This window comes from Camponotus vicinus, unplaced genomic scaffold (assembly GCF_025532165.1).
Source record: "Camponotus vicinus isolate PSW18456_S1 unplaced genomic scaffold, iyCamVici1.0 SCAF_1, whole genome shotgun sequence".
Lineage (NCBI taxonomy): Eukaryota > Metazoa > Arthropoda > Insecta > Hymenoptera > Formicidae > Camponotus > Camponotus vicinus.
In genome coordinates, this window is record NW_028141945.1 from 28,887,528 (window position 1) to 28,909,229 (window position 21,702).

The window sequence follows — 21,702 nt, forward strand, 5'->3', positions numbered from 1 at the left end:
CAACCGTGAAAAATTGACCGAGAAATTTCAATTTTGAAATCACATGTAAGTAAAAGAAGGAACGTTCTTAAACTTTTAGGAACATTAATCATTTTTCACAAAGTTACATACTCTCTAAAAGTGAATCAGTGTATTATCACTGTAATCAGTGCTGTATTTATAACTGCCTGTAATCAGTGAGTATTTACTGTTTTTCAGTGATAATACACTGATTCAGTCTAGTGAAAGTAGTATATATATTACTTTCACTAGACTGAATCAGTGTATTATCACTGAAAAACAGTAAATACTCACTGATTACAAGCAGTTATAAGTACAGCACTGATTACAGTGATAATACACTGATTCACTTTTAGAGAGTACATTTAAATTTTATCATTTTTTCGACTTGATTCGAAGTGATGCTTTAATTTTATGAAGAAATGTATTTGAATGGCAAAGTTAAATTAGTCTGATTATGATATATCCACACTATATTACTATAGCAGAATTGCTGTGTCTGTCCTTTGTCTTTATATTGGGAGTTTCAATGTGAGGAAAAGTTTTACGATTTCAATAAAGGCTCTTGATAAGAATCCAATGAAAAAAATACAGAAAGGAAAAGCGAAGAAAATTTTTCTGATATTATTATATGATACATTTTGGCATTTATATTATATGCTCTGTATTTTATCAACAGCTTTTATTGAAGCAAAATATCTTTTGTTCGGTTCAGCTTGTACATGTCGTCGCATGCATTTTGTATTTATTAGATCAATGTAAATAAGCTTGTACAAATAATTGAAAGAAACAGTAAAAGAAAAGAAAAAGAAACAGAGGTAAAAAATGTTCGCAAAATCAACTTTAAAAAAAGGACGAAAAATTATATTTATAATTTTTCCAGTAAACAAAAAAATTTTTTTCTTGTATGATCAATTCGTTTCCCTCCTATGATTTATATTAATTTCATTATTAATGTAACACGGTCTAAACTTATCTCAATATACATTCATTCTAAATCTTTACTATTTTAAAGGATAGTAATAGAAGGTACAAGCAAAATATGAAAATGATATTATCAAATCGATACTGTCATGACTTCTTATAGCTTGCATTATTTATTATTATACATTTAAATTTACATCGAAGTATTGTAACATCAACACGATAATAATAAATAAAAATCAAGAAATTAATAAACAATATATTCGCGCGTAAACAATAATTATATAAACAATAATCGTGGACAAGAAATAGACAAGCATTTATTAATCCGTTCTTATCACAGAGGCATTTCTTTTTTTAATTCTCCATATATTATAAAATTACATAATATAATTGCGTTGATAAAGTGCTCTCTGAAATATAGCAACCCAAAATCACGACATATAATTTCTGCAAAATATTTTAATTACAACGTAAACAGTTACACGCGCGCTATTTCCTATCTTTTCTTTTTTTGCGATTGATGGAAATCTTTACTCTATATTTATATATGTTTGTCCATGGGTGGGTTGGGGATGCGATTCATGTCCAGAATTTCATTACACTGTAATTTATGTATATCACTCTTATTGTTAATAAATATATGCAGTTACAGATTGTATTTGTGTGAAATATCATCGTCTCCTTCACTTTTTTGTTTCCTGCAAATCGATTATTAAACTTAATTGTAGTAATATTGTGTCATATTTTATACAAACACATTGTTTAATGAAATATGAGAAAAGTACATTGTACATACACGCACATTCAATACAAGCACGTGCGTGCATGTACATATTTGCAGAATGAAACATGCATATTTGACAATGCTGATTTATATTATTCCGATTTTTATTAATAGAAATTAAATTCTAAACTGTAGAAAATTTTAAATATTGTCACTTGTGGCGCTTAAACTACATGTGCTTAATGTTTGTTCGTCCAACATATAAGATTGTGTGTATGTTTTATGCGAAAGCTTTTTAGGGTAAGTTATAGTTATATTTCATTTCTTTTCAATAGCTTTTTTATATTGACATTACGATTTATCTATATCAATCAAATGCTTATGCGATAAATAATTCTTTATGGTAGTTTACACAATTTAAATTAATATTACAAAATTATTTTGCAGACAACATTAATGCTTACAATGAAACCAGTAACAGCAGCAGATCAAGTATTTCCTCCACTGAAAGCATCTCTGAATCGCATGGAAAACTCAACACACAACAAAGTATCGTGGAAGTGCATTCCCCGCCTCGCGATGTAATACCAGATGTAATATCCGATAAGCCAGCGCCACCGCTTTTGTCAGCATTATCTGCGGCAACATTTACATCGAAATCAACATTAGCTACATCAAAATCGGCACCAATATTACCTGTATTGCAATCATCACCAGCACTATCTTCACCGAAATCAGCACCCGCATCACCTGCGTTAGCTTCGTCGAAGATTTCTTCAACGCCTCCCCCACCACCTCCACCACCACCACCGACGCCAATAAGACCTATTCCGCCGCTACAAACTCAAAAATCTGCGTCTTCAACAATTTCTATTCCCAATAAAACGGAAGTTTCCAAAAATATTAAATTTTTCAATGGTAAGTTATGATCAAATTTTAACTTTTTGCCTCATAATATTTTAGTTCTCAATACTGAAACATGAAAAATATTTTCGTAAACATGAAAAATATTTTCTAAAATAGTCAATTCTTATTAATTCTGATAAAAAGAAAAAGAATATAACAATTAAAATTCTTAGCTCTAATTTTCATGATATAGCTTCTTTTAGGATTTAAAGAAGTATTTAATTTTTATTAAAGAAATTTTGAATCCAAAGAATTTAGGTTCTGATTTCAATCATATTATTAAAATAGAAGCTATATTATTAAAATTTATTTTGTATTAAATTTATTTTGCATTTATTTATATTAAGGTAGCATAAACTTGATTTGATATGAAACTGCTATTTTTAAATATGTTGATTGCATGTTTAAATATTTTGTTTTATTTTACATTTCATTTTCAAAATATCACGTAAATATATATTGACAATTTTTGTTATATATAGATTGAGGTGATTTTTTTCATCTTAGAAACATGTAATTATTTCTTTAATTATAACAGCATATTACTATTATTTGGAGTGTAAAGTAGAAAACTAATTGTAAAAACCTGGGCACACACACTTCTTTAATTCATATGCTGTGAATCTTCTTGAGTAATTAAGAAATAAAATACGGTCAATGCTCTTCGCCATTCCTATGATACGGTGAGAGCCTAAAGATCAAGTAATTATTTTTACATGATGCCTTCTCTTCAGCATGAAATATCGAAGAAAGTGAATCATCAACAATCCAAATATCCCATCAGTTATATGATCAGTATCACATGGAAACAGCTTCCCAGCAAGCACACGTCTTTTTGACGTCTCAAATTGGTCATTTACTATTCTTGACGTCACGAGTTGACGTTTTTATGACGTAAAAGTGACGGTTTAATGTCACACATTCTTGACGTCATGACATGTACCGCATTTTGACATCATGATATGTACCACATTTTGACGTCATAAAATGTACCATATTTTGATGTATTTTTCTTAGCATAATAATGTATTTAATAACGTTGACGAATAAAGCAGATTAACCGATTCGAGAGCATCATTGAACAATTACAGCCATTCTATTCTTCAGAGGAATCTCGGATCGATTAAACTACTTTATTTGAAAAACGCTGGAAAACACAAATGGTAAGAAAATAGGTCACAAGTTTTATATTTGTTATTATTTTATTTAAACATAAATATAATGTAATATATATAATAGGTCACAAGTTTTATATTTGTTATTATTTTATTTAAACATAAATAAAAACTTACTTCTAATATCATATAAAATTTCAACAAATAATGTCTTCCGTTTCCAGTATTTTATAAAAAGATATTTTGCCAATCAACTGTATTATAAAAAAATGTGTATATTTTTTGGCACTTTAATTACACTCAATTGATATAGCTAATATTTTCACTATGCACTAATTTAAAATACATGAGTCGTGCATAAATAAACGCATGCGTCGAAAGAAAAATTGTTAAAGTGTGATCGCGAAAGTCATGTTATATGAAAAATTTTAAAAGATTTTTTTATGGGATCGATGTACTAACTAATCACAAAATTAATAATAAAATACTCGTCAGTTCATGACTGAAATATGACGTCAAAATAATATTATATCAAGACGTCAATATAAAGTCATGTAACAAATCAGTTATTTTGACGACATATGACCAAAAATGACCAGTTTGGATGTCAAAATGACGTGTGCTTGCTACCTGGGTTGTTTCTATCCCACCAGAATACATTCTGAAGCCTGATAAAGACATTGAAATTGGTTAAATTGACATTTGAATATTAAATTTTTCTGCAAAACTTACTAAATTAAATATTTTATTTATTAAAAAGGAGTTGAATATTATATCTCGAAATCTAGAACTCTCTAATAAAAATATTGTAGTGTCATATTCATTTTTCTTGTCCCATTTTTAGTAAGAATTGACTAATTTTATAAAGAAGAAATGAAATTTTTATTTTTTGGAATATCAGCATAATCACTTTTGTATTGTTAATATCATCCTGAATAAAAAAGGCACTTCCGGCCAAGATGAGGTTCAAAAAGAGCTCAAGTTTGTCTTGACGATGTTGCGAGAAAAGAAAGCAAGTTCTTCTCTTAACAGTGATATGCGGGAGATTTGGGTGAATCAATACTCGACCTCTCGGGAAATTCAAATTTGGTTGATGGCTAAAGGATTTTCAGAGAAGTATATTGATTTCATATTTTATCTCGATATTTATTATCCAATGAATTCGATTATTCAATGATTTACTTTACTTGCAGAGTTTGCAAACAATTGGAAGATATGAACGGCATGGAATTATTTAATTTATCGCGAAGACGATTGGAACAATTGTGTGGATTGTCCGAGGGAAGCAGGCTCAACGGTCAATTGACTTTAGCAAAAAATGAGTGCGAGGTAAGTGCATTTTAGATTAGATAATTCTGCGTCATTTTTTTTATGCTCGAAATTTTTTATTTTCAGTATAAAACAGCTCGATCATCGGAACTCAAGCAAATTTTAGAAAAAGCGCGCCAAAGAGCAGAAGAGTTAAACGATAAATGAAGTCAAACAGTGAATCATATATTCTGTGAATCATATGTTCCTTACATTACGCATACGTGCGAAAATAATGCAAATATGATGAATCACTAGAAACTGCCTTCTGAGATATTTTCATAAATATTGATTTTATATAAAAATGTTTTGTAAGACAGAAATTAAATAATTTTGAAAGAGTTACATTATGGTTGTCTTAATTTTTTTTAGATGGAAGCGTCAAAAAGTTTTGAAGATTAGGTCATCTCAAATTTTTTAAAATGAAAAATCCTATTTTTAATCTGCTATGATTATAGAGGATGAAAAAATCCAACAACATATAAAATATTGACCATAGGTTGATCTTGAAATGAAAAATCCAGAAAAATAAGATGAGTAATAGGTAGATAATTAAAGTAATAATTTTCGAACAAAATGGAAATTAATTTGGTATCATTTATTTACTTACTTTAGGTTACATAGCACGAAAAATTTTCATTTTGACATAATTGCAAAGGGTATATTCCTGAGTAATACACTGTTTAAATTTTGCAACAATCTCTCTTGGTTCCTGAGATATGTGATTTTGAAATTTCATACTTACTTGCATCATCGTTTCGTTATATCTTAAATGTGTATTATATATTTTTTGCTTACATTTGCTTTTTAAGTATATTCTTTTGTTTACATTCATCGAAGTCATCTTTCTGAATAACTTTCAGAAGTTTTAATCGTCGCTCGTCATTTATTAAAAAGTTATTAACGAAAAAAGTTTAATGAATATAACATAATTTCACGACCCCATGTATATTTAAAAAGAAATATATTTAATGGAATATATATTTGTATATGTAACTTTGCTTTGTCTTGCAAAGTACATGCGTGAACATCGTGGGTTCCGTCCCTATCCCACACTTCAAACACAGGTTAGGTTAATTTATATCTTCTGGAAGATAGAGCCCATGACGATGGGTGTTTGAAGTGTGGGATATACCTCGCTTCGCATAAAAAGTTGCAAATTTATATGGAACTATGTGGGCGGTATCCACGCATGTATTTTACAAGACGAAGTAAAGTTATTTACTTACATTTATTAAAAAATTTAGATAAAACAATAATTTTATAGCTTAACGACATTGAAAATGTAATGAGCAAATGTAAACAAAAAATATATAAATACATAAGTAAAATATAACATGAAACTGTGACGAGCAAATGTAAACAAAAAAGATATAAACACGTAAATAGAATATAATGAAAAGATAAGTAAGAAATTTCAAAACCATATCTCAGGAACACCAAGAGAGATTGCTGCAAAATATAAACGGTATTTTACTTAGGAATGTACCCTCTACAATATATATGTCAAAATGAAAATTTTTCGTGCTGTGTAACCTAAAGTAAACATTTACCATTAATTTTATTTATTAAGGTATTCAAAGTGTTGTCCATTTATTTTATGATACTTCTAAATCCGCTCTTTGTAAGATTCGCGAATCCTTTGCAATCTATCTTTTAAAATCATTCGATAAGCATTAATACGTACGTTATTAATATAATTTCTATTAATATATATTATTATAATCGCATATCTTCGAGGTCAATAAACACAAGGGAATAGAATGTGTCAATGAGATTTCATTGGAATGATAATAAACAAATAATATATCTAAATGTACCAATAATTCCCGAAGACACGAAGTAATTTGTTATCAGTTGTATTTGTTAAACGGTTCCAAAAGATAGCACTTTATAAAATTAATTAATTTTGTTTGGAAAATAATTATTTTTACTATTTATTTATTATTCACCCTGTGTTTTCCTGGATTTCTTATTTCAAGGTCATCCTAAGGTCAAAGTAGTTATAGATCGTTGGATTCTTTTTATCTTCTACAATTATAACTGATTAAAAATAGGGTTTTTCATTTACAAAATTTGAAGGTAACGTTTAAAACTTTTTGATGTCAGCTAAGAAAAAACCAAGATAGCCAAAATGTAGTCCTTTTAAAATTATTTAATTTTTGTCCGTTTTTATGTAAAATCAATATTTAATATGAAAATACTTTAGAAGGAAGTTTTTCTAAAATGACTTATCCTATATAAAAGTAATATGTGCGAGCTGTATCACGCGAGGACTAACAGGAAGGAGGATAAATAGAAGAGGATGAATTTTAAAATAAAATACTTTTTCGTAATTTTCCATAGAACAAACTTTTCATAAAAAAATTTCAATACAAAAATTGTCGATATAAAAATATCCCATCAAACTGATATATTTTATTTTACCTTATATATTGTGATAATATTATTTACATAGCGAATTAAAGCAATATTACATGCCAAAGAATTTTTAGCAAGATACAAGCATGTGTTATATACAATAAAAACCTGTGATGTTTTTTTTTAAGATTCAAGCAATATAATCCATTTATTATATTTTAATAGATTTATTCAATACATAAATATAAGTTGTTTTGCAGTGCGGTATTTGAATTGAAAATTCAATTAAAGCATTTTAATTTAGTATTTATTACACACATTATATTAGAGTTTGGTATTTATTATACACTTTATAAATATATATATGTAGAATAAATATATATATGTGGAATTACTTTATTACTCGACAGCAACGTAGCAAAATATTAAGCAAAATAAATTTTAGTTAAATTTAAATTAAATGTTACAAAAAAAGAAAATATTCTATCAAAACTAATATTTGGAAGTAGTAATTAAAAGATTATGTAATCAATGTATATAACGTATCAGCAATTTATATATTATATCTGTAAAATAAATTATCAAATCGTTAATTGATTAAATATTGTCAATTGATTAATTGATTAAATAAATAAAAACAGTCTACCGGATATGTAATCCTTTTACATATTCGGTAGACTTTTATATATCCCTATATTTTTTAGCTCACAACAAATAGATATATAACTATATTATATAATACCCCTGATGAAAATTATTTACAGAATTTCTCATAAAAATTTTTAAATTTTCTATAAAAATCTTCTAAAACTTTCTCAGAAATTTTAAGATTTTCTGTACAAATTGGTACACTTTTCAAAAATCTTCAAAAAAGAAATGAAGATTTCCATATCTTTACCATAAATGAATTTTGTTAGAATTTGTTATATATATAAATGTTAAATATTCTGAGATTTTTTTTTATTCTATAATTTTTTAAAGTAATGTATATATTAAAATACTTGAAGTTTAAAATACTAAGTCTGATATATTTTCTTAGAATTCTTCATGAATTTAAAACACTGTTATGAAACACAATGTTATGAAACACAATGTTATGAAAAATTCCTAAAATTTTCTAAGAAATTATGAGATTTTTTCGCGAGGGATGTAACTAACATATGTGCATTGCATATAATATACATGTTAGTTGTAAGTTTCCATTCATAGATGTAATATATGTAATATAAAATATTTTATAACTCGTTAGTATCTTAGGATACCGAGAATACTTAGTTAGCTTCTGCAATACTGATGAATCACTGTGCTATATATGGGATATAACTATAATATAAAATATATTATATTACTAATGTTACATTTATGAAATCGGAAATTACAACTAACATATTTTATGTAATGTACATGTTAATTATACATGTTAGGTAACAGTATTTGTGCTAAGATACATAAGAATAAAAATTTAAATAGAAAATTCTGGATCTCTGTATTAAACTATCAAAAAAATCATGTATCAAAATATAATGCATTGTTGCTATATTATATGTTTATTTAAAGCGATCACATACATTATAACAGACATAAATAGAATACCTTAGCTGTGCCATTTATATCGATAAACTATACATTTTTTCCGAATAACACGAGGTCATATAACGTGAACACATTGATTATTATATTAACGTTATTTGTCAAGCCTTCTTATAGATATGTCTGTTCTTATATTGTATGCTTTTTAAATAATTGATATCATATGATATATTCCCACACGGAAAAATTTATCTAATAGATATCTAATAAATGTCTAAATGTCTATATGAGATCCATATCCTCTATAGATAACTAGTAAATGTATATATGTCATTCACATATCTATACCCAGGTAGCAAGCACACGTCATTTTGACGTTTCAAACTAGTCATTTTTGGTCATATGTCGTCAAAATGACTGATTTGTTACATGACTTTATATTGATGTGTGTGTGTGTGTGTGTGTGTGTGTGTGTGTGTGTGTGTGTGTGTGTCTTGATATAACATTATTTTGACGTCATATTTTAATCATGAACTGACGATTATTTTATTATTAATGTGATTAGTTAGCTCCCCCTTGCACCCCCCGCCTGTGTGTGTGTGTGTGTGTGTGTGTGTGCGTGTGTGTGTACACATACATTTGTGATATTTTTAAATTGTATTAAATTGTATTAAATTCTATATAAATTTAAATTGTATTAAATGTATTTAAAATAATTATTTTTTTATACAACAGCTAAAATAGTAGGTTTATGAAAAAAATGCATATAACCTTTTTTGTAGAGTTTTTCAGCGGCTTTATTTTTTGTTTAAAATTTTATTTCTCAAATCAATATTTTCAGAGATAAAAAGGATTAAAATTGTGAAATTCTTTTGTTAATAATTTTTTAATAAACAACGAGCGACGACTAAAATCTTTTGAATGTTACTCAGGACAGTGACCTTGACAACATATGTCAAGGTCATTCGGGCTGGGTCCCCTAAACAGCAGTTTTACCAAAAATCTTTTAAAATTTTTCATATAACATGACTTTCGCGATCAGATTTTAACAATTTTTCTTTCGACGCATGCGTTTATCTGTACACGATTCATGTTACTTAACCACTCAAGTGTTCATTAAATTAATGCACAATGAAAATATTAGCTATATCAATTGAGTAGTTAGTGCCAAAAAATATTTTTTTTATAATACAGTTGATTAGCAAAATATATTTTTATAAAACGCAGGCAACGAAAGACGTTATTTGTTAAAATTTTATATGATATTAGATATAAGTTTTTATTTACGTTTAAATAAAATAATAATAACAAATATAAAATTTTTGACCTATTTTCTTATCATATTTGCGTTTTCAATAAAGCAATTTTCGAATAAAGCAGTTTAATCGATCCAAGATTCTTCTGAAGAATAGAATGGTTGTAATTGTTTAATGATGCTCTCGAATCAGTTAATCTGCTTTATTCAACAACGTTATTAAATACATTCCCCGTAAGCAAAATGTTAGCAGTATGTCGGCAGACTGGTAACAGATTTAATCAAAGTATATCAGCAGACTGACATCAACTGCGTCCTCATTCAACTTATATTCTGCTGACAGAGCCTGCTCACAGAATCTGACAGCAGATTGGTAGCAGAAATCCAGCAGGATCTGTTAACATGACTTGACGCTCGATTGGCGGCAAAAACCGAGCAGAATCTGTAAACATAATTTGACAACAGATTGTCGGCAGAAATCGAGCAGGATCTGCGCACGCAATCTGATGGCAAATTGACAGCAGAAACCGAACAAGATTTGGGCTTACTTATATTAATGTTGTATAAATGCAATAAAATTGATTATTACAGGTGCTAAATAAGAGTATTATCGGTGAGTTATCGATTAATTACAATTTTTTCTGATATGACATAATGTATAATAATATATGTTATATCGTAATTATTCTCACATAACGAAGGACTAGTTCAATTTAATTTAATTAATAATAAAGTAAATGATAAAAGTAAATGTAACTTGTAAAACTGGAAATGTAATTTATTTAGAATTAAATTCTTGCTTTATGCTTCAAATAGGCAGTAAATGAATAATTTACCATTTATCCTATTGATTCCAATCAGTTTAATATTCTGAATCTCATCTGTTTGTATCAGATGTCAGAAATTAAAGTGATAGAAATAGTTACTATATTTTTGATCTTTTATTAATAATCGCGACTTTATATATATTTTTGACAGAGATTTGATTGCGAGAAAGTATATATATATCACATAGCGGTAAACGAAGGAACTATCGAATCATGCAAACCCTGTTCTGCTTCTGCCGTCAATCTGCTATCAGATATTGTGTGCGCAAATCTTGCTCGGTTTCTACAGGCAATCTGACATCAAATTTCGCCGCACAGATCCTGTTCCATTTCTGCCATCAATCTGCCGTCAGTTACATCAGCAGGCTCTACTCGGGTTCTGCTGACAATTTGATATCAAATTTCGTTGCGCAGATCCTGCTCGATTTTTGTTACCAATCTGCTGTCAAAATTGCGCCGCACAGATCCTGTTCAGTTTCTGCCATCAATGTGCCGTCAATTATATCAACAAGTTCTGCTCGGTTTCTGTTGATAATCTGTTGTCCAGTTATGTGAACAGATTTTGTTATATTTCTGTTGACATTCTGCCGACATCACATGATATATCAGAACTGCATCAATTCTGTAATCTTTCTGTCGACAAAAATTTGTAACAGATTACCTGACAAGATCTGCTTTAGCAGACTTGGCTATTGGGGATAACATATTAAATTACAAGTAGTAATTTGCAACATAATCTTGCTATCCGGGTTGTTGAACATCAAATTACACATACTGCTTTAAAAGCATTGCTGCAGAAATTAAAGAAACACTCTTGTTTTTCAAGTTTATCATTAGATGCACGATCGCTTTTAAAAACACCAAGACAATAAGAAATACGTACAGTTGTACCAGGATCATATTATCATTTTGGACTATCAGATTCTATAAAAAAAAATATTAACATTCGTAAAGGATAATATTAGTTGCGTTAGAATAGCTGTGAACATTGATGGGCTGCCATTATCAAAATCTTCCCAACAACAATTTTAGCCTATATTAGGTTCAGTTTTTCTATACAGGGTGTCCCATTTTAATGTCCCACCCCAAATAACTTTCTTATTTTTAATTTTAGAAAAAGATGTTTCAGACAAAAGTTGTATGGTTTCAAGGGGGACATAAGGTGGTGTTATTAGTTTGACCTTGAATAGTTACTTGGTCACGCGAAGGCCACTTTCAATTTTTTAAATGGAATTGCCTACTTTTTATTACATATTCTTGCAGCTCATCTCGAGAGCTTTCCAAAACACTATAATTAAGTTAGTTTTCATTAAGTACTTTCCAAGTTATGAGGCTTGAAATCATTTCTTAATTTTACATAAACCGTAAAATATCTTATAAAATATTCTTTTTTCGATTATCTTACCTTAATACTTTTACGTACAAAATAATGAGAGGAATCAATTGGTCTAAAGGAAACACATAGTTGTTTTGAAGAAAAAATATGGAATTGTTAATTGCAAATTACATATTTTTTCTTCAAAACAACTATGTGTTTTCTTTAGACCAATTGATTCCTCTCATTATTTTGTACGTAAAAGTATTAAGGTAAGATAATCGAAAAATGAATATTTTACAAGATATTTTACGGTTTATGTAAAATTAAGAAATTATTTCAAGCCTCATAACTCAAAAAGTACTTAACGAAAAGGTACTTAATTATAGTGTTTTGGAAAGCTCTCGAGATAAGCTACAAGAGTATGCAATGACAAATAGTAGGTTCCATTTAAGAAATTGAAGGTGACCTTCATGTGACCTTCAAATAACTCTTCAAGGTCAAACCAATGATACCATCTTATGGCCCCCTCGAAACCATAAAACTTTTGTCTGAAACATTTTTCTCTAAAATGCTTTGTTTCCGAAATAATTGCGTGCGTTAATTAAAATGGCTCACCCTGTATACAGGGTGACCCATTTTAACTTAGGCAGCCAAATAACTCGAAAAATAAGCAAGATAGAGAAAAATGTTTTAGACAAAAGTTGTATGGTTTCGAGGGGGCCATAAGATGGTATCATTGGTTTGACCTTGAAGAGTCATTTGAAGGTCACGTGAAGGTCACTTCAATTTTTTTAAATGGAACATCCTATATATTTTTGTACATTCTTGTAGCTCATCTCGAGAGCTTTCCAAAACACTATAATTAAGTACATTTTCGTTAAGTACTTTTTGAGTTATGAGGCTTGAAATAATTTCTTAATTTTACATAAACCGTAAAATATCTTGTAAAATATTCATTTTTCGATTACCTTACCTTAATAGTTTTATGTACAAAATAATGAGAGGAATCAATTGGTGTAAAGAAAACACATAGTTGTTTCAAAGAAAAAATATGTAATTTGCAATTAACAATTCCATATTTTTTCTTAAAAACAACTATGTGTTTTCTTTACACCAATTGATTCCTCTCATTATTTTGTACATAAAAGTATTAAGGTAAGATAATCGAAAAATGAATATTTTACAAGATATTTTACGGTTTATGTAAAATTAAGAAATTATTTCAAGCATCATAACTCAAAAAGTACTTAACGGAAAGGTACTTAATTATAGTGTTTTGGAAAGCTCTCGAAATAAGCTACAAGAATGTACAAAAATATATAGGGTATTCCATTTAAAAAAATTGAAGTGACCTTCACGTGACCTTCAAATGACTCTTCAAGGTCAAACCAATGATACCATCTTATGGCCCCCTCGAAACCATACAACTTTTGTCTAAAACATTTTTCTCTATCTTGCTTATTTTTCGAGTTATTTGGCTGCCTAAGTTAAAATGGGTCACCCTGTATATATATATATATATATATATATATATATATATATATATATATATTATATATAGCATTAATAATAAAATGTACTATGTAAATTTAAGCAAATATAATTAAAATTAATTATAATGTGATTTAAAGCTAACCCAAACCCCAAAAAGCAACATACATTAAATATATAGTGTTAAAAATATTTTTGCGTATATCTCGGAAATTAAAGACAAATGGCGGTAATATATATAGGAAAAAGTTATTGAGAATGATGACTTTGACAACATATTTCAAGGTCATTGAAATCGGTGAAAAAAATCGCCCTTTTTCCGAAAAAATATCGCGAATCTTTTATATATTTTATAAATTAATTTATTATTTATATTTTATATATTAAATTATTAGTAAAATCAATAATATTATTAATAATCATTGTTATTGAGAATTAAAATAATTAATAATAGTAATAATGATTATTATACGTAATATTTTTTTCTGCTGTCAATATATGTGTGTGATTTCAACCGACCCTCTGGAGCTCCGACAATATCTTATGACGGCATGCTTGGAAAAAAACGCTCAAAATCTTAACTACTTTAAAAAATCCTCTCAAATGTTCTCGGACGCTCGAAAAATACGGATAAATCCGGAAAAAATTGGATGGACAGCAGCAATTAGAAGTTACTTTAAATTTTATTATACTAAAAATATCTTACCAGGTGTTGTAAGCAGCCCTCTTCCGAAGACTGGTTCAATAAATTTATATAATGTACTTTTCTCTATACTGTTTTGTAAGATTATCTATAATGTATAATATGAAATATTTTTTAATATTTCGAATATATCTGTTTGTCATTTTGACAGGGTTGGGAAGTAACTCGTTACTTGTAACGAAGTTACAGTTATAGTTACTTTCGTTTCGGTAATTTTAACTTAACTCGTTCCTTTTTTTCAATTTGTAACTGTAACTTAACTCAGTCACATATTCTTGGTAACTAGTAACTAATTTAATAATTACTTTAATAGTTACTATATATATATATATATTTTTTTTTTTTTTTTTTTTAATCTTTGCAAATCGTATTGGACCGCCTTGCACTTGCGCATAAACGCTTTTATCGATACTTTATGATCCAATGCGTATGCTCCCATTTTTTATTAATAAAAATTTTAAACATTTTGAATCATTTAACATATCTTAGTATTTCATGATGTGTATGATCATATGTGTTATGTATGTATTAATCATTATGATATGTAGAGTATTTCATGTATCTTATAAATATTAAAAAACTAACTAAAAGTAAATATAGTAATAAATATTTGTAATTTGGATTATTCGTGATGTATATATATACAAATATATAATAAATAATATAGTAAAAAGTAAAGATTTAATTATATACATATACTATCTATCTTAAAATAATAAGAAATTATAAGAGCGATGCAATAAAATTATATTTTTTTATAAAAGTTTTCTTTTACATTAAATAAAAATTTTTGTTTTTATTTAGCTTTTTTAAATTAAAATAAAATGTATATTTCTTTCTTTAAAGTGAATGTCATTTCTAAGATACCTTATAATTTGCAAGAATTAAATTAATACCTCACAAGATTGTCATTAAATTTTTATTATTGCGTACAGATTTAATATTTTTATTTCCATTGCAAGAAAGTAACTACAAAGTAACGGCTCGTTACTTTTTGAGTAACTGTAACTGAAATGCGTTACTTTTCAGAATCGGTAACTTGTAACTGTAACTATGTAGTTACATTTCTTAGTAAAAAAAACTGTAATTGTAACTAAATACTTTTATAAAGTAACTTTCCCAACTCTGCATTTTGACAATTAATATATAAGTAATTCAAACAAATGTATTATGGCAAATGATACAAGTCTATCTAAACGTGATATCGAGTTATTAACAGATTTGGAAAACAAATAATGCAATCAGTATAACTATACTGAATTTATCTGTTTTCAAGGTTAATCAAATTGTATAGTTAATTTCTTAATTATGTGTATTTATGATAAAAATAAATGCAAAAAGCTTTATTTCTCAAATTTTTTAATTTTTCCGACGCCCAGTGAAATAAATACCCAGAACGCGTTGTGGTTAAAAAATTCGGGCAATGGACAAATTCGGTGATTGCGAGTAATATATATACAGAATACTAACGCGACTCTGTATAGCAATCGTAAAACAGCTTATGATTTTTTTATTTATGATTTTCTATCGAATGGTACTTAATTTTTCATTTTGTTACAACACAACACAATTTACTTAACAGTCGCCATTTTTTCCAACAAATTAAAAATACACTATATTGAAACGTAACATATGAATAATATGACCGCTGCTAATTCAACATATAAAATTAGATTTTATTATATCACGTATATTCTCAACTGTTGCATTGCAATCATTAATCACTCATTAAGCGTTTCTTTCTGCTGTAAATGCAATTATTTGTCATCATTTTTCGCGAAATGTATATACAATCTATTGATTCAATAGTAATCACATTATAAGAAAATGATTTAACATAGGGGTTGAAATAAAAAAATTATATCAATATTGATAATATTTAAATCAGCAAAAAGAAAAGATGGCGCCAACAGTACATGGTGTTCCCAAGCGGTCACCCATCTAACTACTAATCACGCCCAACGTTGCTTAACTTCAGTGATCGGACGAGAATTGGTGTGTGTGTGTGTGTGTATAAGTTGTTTATTGAATGCCCATTTCAGTTACAAAAATTTTTTAAAAACCAATAAACGAGTTTTTACATTTTATCTTTTGAATGTCACTGTGGTCTCCGAGGAGAATCTCTCAGGACTTATTAGTTATTTATTATAATTGTTCTATGGTCGGTATGGTAGTTATTTTTATTATCGAGGTGATTCGCGGACGGATCTTTACAGGTCGGTATTATGTAATATTTATCCAAAGAAAAAGGCGCAGGAAAAAACTCCGGAGGACGAGAACTGGTGTTTTACAACGTGGTATGACCGTTGACAATAATAAATCTTCCGGTTGCTGAAGATATTTTTAAATTTTTAGAATGTCTTATAAATTTTTAAACGTATATTGAACGCATTTATTTATAAATTTTCAAACGCTACGAATGCAGTTATTTATTATCATTTTTCACGAAATGTATGTACTTATGGTAAAAATAAACGCAAAAAGCTTTATTTCTAAAATTTTTATTTTTCGGACTATCACTTGATATTTGTTATTCATATACTTTCGAAAATCATTTTGGTTAGACTTATTGTTAGTAATAAATAGAAGGGCTCCGTTTGCTTTGTATTCTCAGTTGCTAACTGCTTCGTTTGCGCACAGCATTTTGCCGACAGCTGCTTTTGCCAACATTCCTGATTGCCTGCACGTATTACACAGGTCTACAAAAAATGGGGTCATGATTGTTGTTGGGCAGCTGGGGGTCATTTCCGAAGTAATTTTCTGCGTAGAATCCGAATCCGAGGTCAGAATTGGCCCATCACGTCAGGATTTTGAGATATTTGAGGTTATATGCTCGAAAAATGGCTTTTTGGGCTACTTTTGAGGTTATGTACAGGACGCACAAAATTTTTTAGCTCTTTTCTTCTAATTGCATCATTTAGTATTACTCTTTCCCTTCAAAATGAGCTGTCGAATGGTCATCTACGATTTTTTCTTGCAAAGTTACGGCCATTTTAAGATGACATGATGAATTCCAAACCCTGCGCCATTATAGCCCAACAACCTCATGAGCATTCACATTAAACCTGTAAACTTTGAACTATAAACCCGAAAACCTGGACTGAAAACTGTACATATGGGTTTTTGGAGTCGCTGATTACGAATCTGATCTCAGATCGACCCCAAACCTATTATATAACTAAATCCACAACTATTGACCCTTAAACCCTAAACCATATATACAGTTTTCAGTCCAGGTTTTCGGGTTTATAGTTCAAAGTTTACAGGTTTAATGTGAATGCTCATGAGGTTGTTGGGTTATAACGGCGCAGGGTTTGGAATTCATCATGTCATCTTAAAATGGCCGTAACTTTGCAAGGAAAAATCGTAGATGACCATTCGACAGCTCATTTTGAAGGGAAAGAGTAGTACTAAATGATGCAATTAGAAGAAAAGAGCTAAAAAATTTTGTGCGTCCTGTACATAACCTCAAAGGTAGCCCAAAAAGCCATTTTTCGAGTATATAACCTCAAATATCTCAAAATCCTGACGTGATGGGCCAATTCTGATCTCGGATTCGGATTCTACGCAGAAAATTACTTCGGAAATGACCCTCAGCTGCCCAACAACAAAACTTTGTAGACCTGTGTTATTGCACACACAAAAAAAATGAAAATACGAGAGTACAATTGCACACATGATATTGCGCATTTCACATTACACACATGACATTATTGCACACATACATATTGCACATATAATATTATTATGCATATACAGGGTGAGTTTTATTTCGTGTGTCAATCTTTTTATCATGCGGGAGATTATCGACTGCATAATAAATTGATCGGTACATAAATGTCAATTATTTGGATCGACCGTATCAAAGGCTCGAATATAATGTGTAAAATTAAAGCAAATTAAAAGATGAACTTATGTAATATGGATTTATTATTATTATTATTATTAAAGCTACGTATTTATTATTATTATTATTATTGTACACATTATATTCGAACCTTCGATACGGTCGATCAAAAAAATTGACATTTATGTACCGATCAATTTATTATGCAGTCGATAATCTCCCGCATGATAAAAAGATTGACACACGAAATAAAACTCATCCTGTATACATTGCACACATGCACATTGCACACATGACATTATTGTACATATAAAATAAGAAAATCATACACTAAAATTAACACTTTTCATATACGACTTTATTGCACACATGCACATTGCATACATGATGTTAATACACACATATTGAATATATACACATTGCACACATACAATAAGAAAATAGTTTTGCGTAATTAAAATCCACAATTAAACACAGATTAATACTGGATTGCTCACAGAATTTCATCTTAAAATTTTTAATCAATTGATAAGACTTTCATACTTCTACTTCCGAATTTGATCAACTTTTACAGGCATATAGTACTAAATAAAATCGAATGCTATGAGCGAATATACAAAACCGTTTATTTTTTGAGATATTTAAATTTTAATTATTTCCTTAAGTGAACAATATTTAAAATTTCTATACAGAAAAGAGTATTTTGGATCAAGGATTATACTTTAGACATAGGAGTGGCTCTCACTTCGTGTAAAAGTTGAAAACCCATATGAAACAGAACAATTATCTCCTCGTTTTGGGCCGCATTATGTTCAGTGACCCACTCAGTCTCCATAGGACCGACCTTGTTTACGCATTCGAAAAATCCAATATCTAGACATATAATAAAGATTTGAATATCGCAAGAACGAAATGTTTTTGCCCATTCGCACTTGTGGCATTCGACTTCATTTAGTACATACATGTCTGTAGAAATTGATTAAATTTGGGCATTTTGCATACGAAAGTCTTGCCCAAAACATCAAATTATATTTTTATTTTTTTACATGAAATAATATCATGTGTGCAATGTTCATGTGTATAATAATATTATGTGTGTAATAATATCATGTGTGTAATCTTCATGTATGCATTAATTTCATATATGCAACGTGTATGTGCGCAATAATGTTATGCGTGCACTCATAATTTCGTATTTTCATTTTTTTTATGTGTGCAATAATACACGTAGGCAATTAGGACGTAGGCAATTTGAAATGTTGACAAAAGAAGCTATCGGCAAAATGTTGTGCGCAAACAAAGCAATTGGCAATCGGGAATGTAGGCAAATAGGACTTTCTCGTAATAAATTATTGTTAATTAAAGATACGAAAAAATATGAAAAGTTATTATTTATTTGGAATATATATATATATATATATATATATATATATGTATATATGTATATATATGCTGCTCAACAAAATTATCGCATAGGTAACTTCACGTCAAAATTTTGTATAGATTCAAATAAGCATAGCTCCGTCAAAAATTGTTGTATCTGAATAATTTTTTTTTCTTTCTCAAGAGAATGAAGCCTCTACTTTAAAAAGTCAGATTACTTGTCAGATTTTAATTTATCTTTCCATCATCTTTTCAAAAGTAAGGACGTGTTTTGTATAAAAAAAAATTGCATAGTTTGACGCACTCTACAAGGTAGTATCAACGTTTCTCGCAAATTTCATGATAACTATCATAAAATATGAACTTTTCTTTATCAATTAAAAAAAAAAAAATGAAATTTGTACGATTTTTTTTCACGGAGTAATGGCGTATTAAAGTATCCACACATTTTTGTTCAAGTACCGACAACATTAGCATTACCTAAACTCTCTCTGCCATGTATGCATGTGCGTGTGCGTGCACGTACACGCAAACACACGCATGCATGCATACACAAACACGGACACACATACGCGCGCACGCATACACAAACAGATGCACACACATCCACGCACTATGCACGCTCACACACACACACACATGCATGCATATACACACATACGCCAAATCTGATTAGCAACTTCCTCGTGGTGGCCACTGATTAATGCCAATGTTGTTGGTACTTGAACAAAAATGTATGTACTTTAATCCGCTATTAGTCCATGAAAAAAAATTATAAAAAACATTTTTTTAATTGATAAAGGAAAGTTCATATTTTATTGATAGTTATCATGAAAATTGCGAAAAAAATTGATTTCACTACGTAAAGTGCGTCAAATTATGCAATTTTTTGGATACATAATACGACCTTATTTTTGAAAAGATGGTGAAAGGGAGGGAGGATAAATTAAAAATCTAACAAGTATTTTTTAAAGTAGAGGCTTCATTCTTAAGAAAGAAAAAAAAAATTACGTAGATACGACAATTTTGGATAGAGCTGTGTTTATTTGAATCTATGCGAAATTTTGAGATGAAGTTACTTATGCGATAATTTTATTGAGCAGTGTACATATTCTCTAAATAAATATAAGTTTTATTATTTATGAAATATATGACACTATTTTTTTACCTGTACTTGATGTGGTTCATGTAATCCAATAATTAATTTTTTTCCCAACCAAAATTTGAACGGAGACTTATAATCTTCCATTAATTTTAAGTTTATATTTAAAAATTCTACAATTATTTATATAAGATATCATATAATTTTATTATTTTAAATTAATACAATTTTAGCGATAATTTATTTTAAATATTTTTATCTTTTTATTATTACCATTGCAATTTCGTTGGAAAAAATAATGACCGCTTCCAATGAGCGGAAATGCTCTAGGGCCAGGTAAGGTGTATACCGTTTTAATAGGTCGTCCATGACATCTACAGAAAAGTAGTAACATACGTAATAGTAAAACCTACTATTTCACTGTTATCATTGTTTAATAATGTTATTTGTAGGTGTTGAAGAAGAAGAAGTAGGTGTTGTGTTAATTGCATTGGCTATCGTAAGTTATTTAATTTTGAATTACTTACGATAGCCAATGCAATTAACACAACACTTACTTCTTCTTCTTCAACACCTACAAATAACATTATTAAACAATGATAACAGTGAAATAGTAGGTTTTACTATTATGTATGTTACTACTTTTCTGATGTCTTTTCTAGATGTCATGGATGCTTTTATTATGTCTTCCCCACCCAATCATACTATAATAAATAAAAAAACACAATTTACATACAGTGTTGGCATGCGGGGCCGGTTTTTCGCGCATGCGCGACAGTAGTGGCAGCTAACCAGCGATGTACCACATGTGGAAGATTTAGCGGGCTCGAGGAAAATTACGTGGCATACAGACATAGTTGAGTGAGACACAGTTTATTAAAAGTTTTGATATTTAATAAATAGTC

General features: G+C 28.9%; 2 protein-coding genes across 2 annotated transcripts in view; one reads left to right on the top strand and one right to left on the bottom strand.

The window, feature by feature from the left end:
• Positions 1-7,704, top strand: part of LOC145973021 (epidermal growth factor receptor kinase substrate 8) — a 31,426-nt gene extending 23,722 nt beyond the window's left edge. Inside the window, exons 7-10 of the mRNA XM_083102179.1 lie at positions 2,099-2,569; positions 4,617-4,788; positions 4,866-5,001; positions 5,068-7,704. Coding sequence (XP_082958305.1) covers positions 2,099-2,569; positions 4,617-4,788; positions 4,866-5,001; positions 5,068-5,148 — 860 coding nt within the window. The 3' untranslated portion in view covers positions 5,149-7,704. The remainder of the gene's footprint in view (positions 1-2,098; positions 2,570-4,616; positions 4,789-4,865; positions 5,002-5,067) is intronic.
• On the bottom strand, positions 1,273-21,200 carry LOC145972962 (cytochrome P450 4V2-like). The gene is made up of 9 exons (XM_083102052.1): positions 21,071-21,200; positions 20,864-20,970; positions 14,469-14,553; positions 11,837-11,877; positions 11,615-11,744; positions 3,144-3,248; positions 2,348-2,623; positions 2,116-2,287; positions 1,273-1,625 (listed from the first exon to the last, which is right to left on the bottom strand). The coding sequence occupies exons 1-4, from the start codon at positions 21,189-21,191 to the stop codon at positions 11,858-11,860; spliced, it is 333 nt and encodes a 110-aa protein (XP_082958178.1). The 5' UTR covers positions 21,192-21,200; the 3' UTR covers positions 1,273-1,625; positions 2,116-2,287; positions 2,348-2,623; positions 3,144-3,248; positions 11,615-11,744; positions 11,837-11,857.
• Positions 21,201-21,702: the final 502 nt, after the last annotated feature.